General features: G+C 43.3%; 1 protein-coding gene across 1 annotated transcript; it reads right to left on the bottom strand.

The window, feature by feature from the left end:
- Positions 1-63: 63 nt before the first annotated feature.
- neurl2 (neuralized E3 ubiquitin protein ligase 2) lies at positions 64-2,037 on the bottom strand. The gene is made up of 2 exons (XM_084485472.1): positions 939-2,037; positions 64-457 (listed from the first exon to the last, which is right to left on the bottom strand). The coding sequence occupies exons 1-2, from the start codon at positions 1,744-1,746 to the stop codon at positions 342-344; spliced, it is 924 nt and encodes a 307-aa protein (XP_084341598.1). The 5' UTR covers positions 1,747-2,037; the 3' UTR covers positions 64-341.
- Positions 2,038-6,177: the final 4,140 nt, after the last annotated feature.

Raw genomic sequence — 6,177 nt, forward strand, 5'->3', positions numbered from 1 at the left:
GTTACATTAAGTCATACTATTTGAATTACATGACGTAATGGAAATGGGCGTGAAGAGACAGTGAAGTATTGACCACAGTGAATTTATTAAACCTCATATTTTCTCATTTACATTTAACGGTAGCCTACTGAAAGCAGGCAAAACAAAACTGTACACGTGATTCATTCACAGTCATTACATTCTTTGAACTGACGGTAGATCTATAAGCTAGATGGCCAAAAAATACAATACACAAACAAATAAATAAATAAATAAATAAATAAGGCCTTCTGTGTTTCATGTGGTGTAAAAGTTCAAAATGGTCATAGGCTTAAAGTTCGCCTCAGGCAGGGCAGCCTTCGTCACTCATATTTGCAGTAATGTTTAAGTGCCTCGGGAAGTTCCAGCCAGTCCAGCGCCATCCTGTGGACGATATGCTTCTGGATCGTCTTCCTACACAGTGTCTGCAGAGAGGAGACTGGCGAGAGACAGCGGAGAGCATGTGAGCAAGTTTAATGAGACGCAGGAAAAGGCTGTTGCATATGGGAATCACCGCAAATTATTCTTAATCTCACCCCCATTTACTGTATATTTATGCTTTGCTTCTTGATCTATGAATACGTTGCGTTTGGAGTTACCACTTCATGACAAATGTCTTTAAGGAGCAGGTATAGGGTTAGCCATACGCATACATGCTAACGGCTACAGACAGGTTGGATCCAACCCCATTTGCAAAAAAAAAAGGGTTATTGGGGGCTTTTTGCATAGCCAATAGCCTGCCCCTCTATAGTCTGACTCAGATGTCACTTTCCTTAGCGTCAAAAACACCAGCAGCAAACTCTCTACGGAGAGTTTACAAACCTACATGTGCTGCTGGTGTTTTTGACGCTAAGGGAAGTTACCCCCGCCACCCGCCCTCCCCCCTCCCCCCTCCCCCCTCCACCCCCTTCCACACTTACATCCGTACTCCACCTGCACGATGCGGACCGTCTTGGTGGCGGCGAACACGTCCACCACGGCGAACAGCGGCCGGTCGGCGGGGAGGCCCTTGGCCGACGCCCCCATGTCCTCCCCGTTGATCACGATGTGCATGTCGGCGAGGCCCCCCCCCTTGGGCACGTACAGCACCCCGATGCGGCTGCGCCTGGCGGTGGGGGGCAGGGCGTTGCTCTTGTACAGGTCGTCCAGGATGTGGCTGAAGCGACCGGGGCGGCTCCGGCCCACCAGCTTTTCAAGGGGGATGCGGAAGTCTTCGATGTGCAAGTGGGTGTCCATGAAGAAGCTCTTGGGTTTGTTGTTGGTTTCCAGCTGCCTCGCCAACACCGCCACCCGGGCCAGAGCTGCGGCCTCCTCTCCCTCCGCGTCCGGCAGCCTCCCTCCCAGCCTCCTCCCGCCCTCCTCCTCCACGGCCTCTCCCCCCTCAGCCTCCGTGGCCACCTCGTCGGGGATCTTATTGTGGTTGCGGGTGATGGCGAAGATCCAGCTGTCGCCCAGCGCCATCATGTCGGGCAGGGAGTACTCGGGCACGGCGTCCATGCCGGCCGGGTCGTGGGCGGTCAGGCCCACCCGGAGGTGACCGCACCAGCCCAGCTCCTTCTCCTCGATCTCAATCAGGAAGATCTCCCCGGGCTTCAGGGGCTGCTTGCTGAAGCACAGCCCGTTGGCGAAGCTCTCCACGCGGGTGGCCTGGGTGCCCGTGTAGTCCAGCCTCATGTTGGTGCCGTGGATCGGGTGGAACTCCAGAAACTGGTCGGAGGCAGACTCCATTGTGATACACAACCAGACCAATGGTCGGCCTGCTAACTCAGTTAGGAACTCCCACGTGTGAGCTGAACAAGAAGGGCTGTCAACACATTAGGTAAGGTCCAGTGAGTTGTCTTGGCAGGTTTTTAGGCAAAGCTTTCTCTTAGAACTAGTGTGGGACATTACCGCCTAGGTTCGTGTGAGTCGGTGGTCCGCAGCACGTGCTTGTCCGTGGTCCTTCATGATCCAGTGTGTACAGAATACAGACAGACACGCACTCTGGGCTGTAGCTCAGAGTGCTTGCGTCTGGTGTGTTGGCCGTCACACCGGCGGAGATCTGGTGGAGGGTTATTTCTGTACGGCTGTGAGTCAACAGATGGTGAGGTATGTGAGGGGGTGCTGGTGTTGGGGGTGGTCCGTTAAGAGACGCTGTGCCACCAGGCACACAGTGAACACACTTGCTTATTACAGCATAGTCCCAACGTACCCAGCATAGTGTATGTACATGTATGTGCAACCCCAACGTTTTTTTCTGGAGACTGTAACCTGCCATATGATCTTTCTTGTTCATGGACTCACGTTTAGACATTTGTCCATACCACTCTCACTCACTCACACACACACACACACACTCACACACACACACACACACACACACACACACACACACACACACACACACACACACACACACACACACACACACACACACACATGCACACACACGCATGCATAACACAGAAATTCACAAACACAGACACACATACATAACACACACACACACAAAAACACACTGTAAGGGTAAATTGGGCCCACGGGGATAAATGCTCTTTTGATTTTAATGTCATCAACACATATTTATGATAATGCCACAAACCAAATTAATGTTGTTAACAACTATCAGCCATTTACCAAATAAATGTTATGGTAATTATATTCAGATTATACTTGCTCGGTTTATTATGTTAATTATATACTATACTATACTGCTAGATTAGATAACGCTAGATTAGATAACATTAGATAATGTTATATGGAGAATTAAATCATAGTGTAGCACAGTGCTATCAAAAACAATCATACTAGCAATAACTTTTTTCAGTGTTTTGATTGATTTTTGATTGATTTTTCAGCATTGTTTCAGCGCTATATAACATCGTAGTAAGCTAGATCGATATTAAAATGTCAGTTTTTATAACGAAATAAGATTGTATTGTATTACTCTGTTAGACATTTTGTAAAGGTTAGTATTGTTGGTAAGTATTCAGGTTAGTGTTCCTTAAGAGTCTTGAGGCAAGCTGATTGTCAACTAATCACACACAAAATGCCATGAAGAGTTATCTCTGCAGTGGCCCCACACATGCTTTGACCTACAGCCTTCCCTTGATCAAGCCACCAGGTAGGCCTGTAGGAAACCAATGCAGTTTAGTCTTTCAGCAGTACAGTGCCAGTGGCTGCAGGGATGGACAGTAGCCAAGAAGGAGTCCTGTATGGCACCGGGGCCACTGAGCACGCATTAACAGCTCCAGTGGGGTTGCAGCCCCCCCGGATAGTTAGAGATTTTCACTTGGCATGTGTAGATGTGACAATGGGGTTGGCCATTTTTCACTGCTTAGATTACCGTGCATGATAGTGGCATGCAGCGTGCGTTAAATGGAGGAGGTGTGACTCTAACGTAAATAGCGCTTTCTAAAGATGTTATCGAGTCAAACAACGGGGGAAAGAAGGTGCTCACTTATTAACTTCTGTTCAACAAACACAAAGAGCAGAACGCATAACATTAAATTCTGTCACTTGTACTTTTAGGTTTCATGTCCAGTGCACTTATTAATGCAATATATTATAATATATAATATATATGTGCAATATGAATAATATATTCAGCAGCATAGCCGTAAGTATCCAGCGCTGAATTGTGCATGGCTTTGTTTTATCATATTATCTGTGTCTTGAAGGAATACTTCGGAATTTGTCCACCTGGACCCTTTTTTCCCGTAGTTTACTGTCTAAGGAACAACTGTGAACAATTTATTTTTGATTTGATCCAGTAATGAGCAAGATCGATCCAGCCGTCAGCCAAGAAAGAGAAACTTAACAGGAATGTAACCATGGGGCAAATGCGCCCAGTAAATGTACGTCCTGTCAAAGTGCTTGTTTTTGCCACTGAGAGGCTCCGATTGTTGTTATTCCTTCTTCTAGCTTTCTTTCAAATTTTCTGTGCCAGAACCGACAATAAACTCTCTGACCTCTACTTCACCCCCTCTCCCCTTCACTCAAATCTTCTCTCTCAGATGAGCTCATGCTTGGACTTTATCATCCTTGTTCAACAGAATTAGTTTGGCCTGCTGAAAAACATCAGGAGATGATTCACTGGTTGAAGGTCCATAAAAGTTTCCCAGGCTTAGACAATCCTGGCATGGTAAATTGTTTTTTTGTTTATTTTTATTGATTGTCCTTGATGAAAGATTGCTGACAAGTTTTAGGAAATAGTCTTACAGCAAGCCCATGAAATGTTCACCTACAAACGTCAAAACTTAAATTTACAAATGTAAATGGTTAGCCTGCTAGTGGGATGAGAAGTATATTCAACATGTGGATATCTTTACTTCAAGGGTATTACAGGTTAGACTATAAACTGACCTTTATTTTTGCAGCCCAGTATGTACATGCCTCATAACTGCCTTACTGACTTAACTCAATTACCTGTTGAACTGAGTGGCTTGTCTAACACATCAAAGTGATTGATCAGTCTAATAGACATCTCTTAGTATTTATTCTAGAAGGTCCTTCCTTCAAGCCCCAATAATTCATTCAAACACTGCTCTAGTTTGTTTTTCATGTTTTTAAAATGTATCCAATATCCCACGATTTGCAGCAGCTTTATCCCGAGGCAGCGGGAAAACCTTTGAAAACTGGGCTGCTATCGGTGACAGGATCCTTGCATATTCCCAGCGAGATGGAAAACTGCCTTTAGTGCTGAATGGCATGACAACAGGTAAGCTATTTCTTATAGTAATATGTAATGTATGTAAATGTGCTAAAAATGTGGCTGTAGTTCACCTACATGGAGCCTTCCATTAAGTATCTCTGAAAATGCCCCTCAATGTCATTTTTGTCCAGTCTCTACTCAATTATCCTTGCTGCTGTAGGTTATGTCTCCACTGCTTACCTTTCGGTCTACCTCCATCTCTAATGCAGTTTCAAACTTATGTCGACTTATGTTGATGATAAAATTACTGACAATGAACACAATGAACAATGAACACTATTTTGAATTTGTTGGACGACTTTACTGAGGCTGTATGAAGATACAGCCTCAGTAAAGTCGTCCAACAAATTCAAAATAGTGTTCATTGTTCATTGTGTTCATTGTCAGTAATTTTATCATCAAATAAAGAGCAGAAATGTCTCTGGCTTGTTGTCTCACATCCTCTCGTCAGCAAAGACTCACGTCAGCAAAGACTCACGTCAGCAAAGACTCACATCAGCGTGGAAGAACAACAAATCTCGAACAGAATTTAGTTCATAAGAAGTTACAAGACTTCCTTTGATGATAATAGGCTACACAATCAACACACACATATAGTTACCAATCAACACCAGCGAAGAAAAGTCTGATATACTGCTTCAGAAATATACAGTAAATGGTAAATGGTCCTAATTTATATAGAAATTAATAAATGTTGTGCTATGATGCACTGTTTGTGATTTTTGGGCTTTAAGAAGCAGTTCTATAAACAGGTGTTTTTATCGACAGCTACATCTAATTATCAACAGGGATGTTCATATGCGTTCATTATATTGTTTTTTGAATGATAAAAAAAAGAATGTATAATGATTTTGAGCTGTAAAAAAAATAAGCTATGTTCTATAGTTGTCATTAACTAAAAATATAATTAACTGCTAATTCACAGTGGCTTCTTTTTGTATAGTGGGTGTTTGTATGATTATGGGAAATTATTATAAATTACCCCAAAATAATTATTTATATATATAGGGCCTATTATTATTATTATTATTATTATTATTATTATTATTATTATTATTATTATTATTATTATATAAAAGGAGCAAGGCAATGAAACAGTTAACCTAGTGTATGGGTAATATTCAACACAATGATACATTCATACTCACTAGGTTGGATCAAATGAACAACCCAGCATTCTGCGTGAAGCCTTTATTTTCGCATCCAGACGTCCAGTCCATGGCGGTTAATGTGTATCCATTATATTCAGCCAAGGCACAATTATACCCCGTTCTTCATGTTGTCATATCTAGGGCTTCTGTATGTAGGCCAAGAAACACAGAGAAGAGGGCAAAAGAGGGAGAGAGAGAGAGAGAGAGAGAGAGAGAGAGAGAGAGAGAGAGAGAGAGAGAGAGAGAGAGAGAGAGAGAGAGAGAGAGAGAGAGAGAGAGGAAAACGATAGATTTTAAGTTAATTGAAGATATTTA

The sequence above is a fragment of the Micromesistius poutassou genome (genome assembly GCF_964030765.1).
Source record: "Micromesistius poutassou genome assembly, chromosome: 21".
Taxonomy (NCBI): domain Eukaryota; kingdom Metazoa; phylum Chordata; class Actinopteri; order Gadiformes; family Gadidae; genus Micromesistius; species Micromesistius poutassou.

Bases quoted from the DNA above. Each gene is read 5' to 3' on its own strand.
- neurl2 (XM_084485472.1), bottom strand. From the start codon at position 1,746: ATGGAGTCTGCCTCCGACCAGTTTCTGGAGTTCCACCCGATCCACGGC. The intron at 458-938 runs GTAAGTGTGGAA...GTCTCTCGCCAG, and splicing joins CGTGCAGGTGGAGTACGGAT to TCTCCTCTCTGCAGACACTG.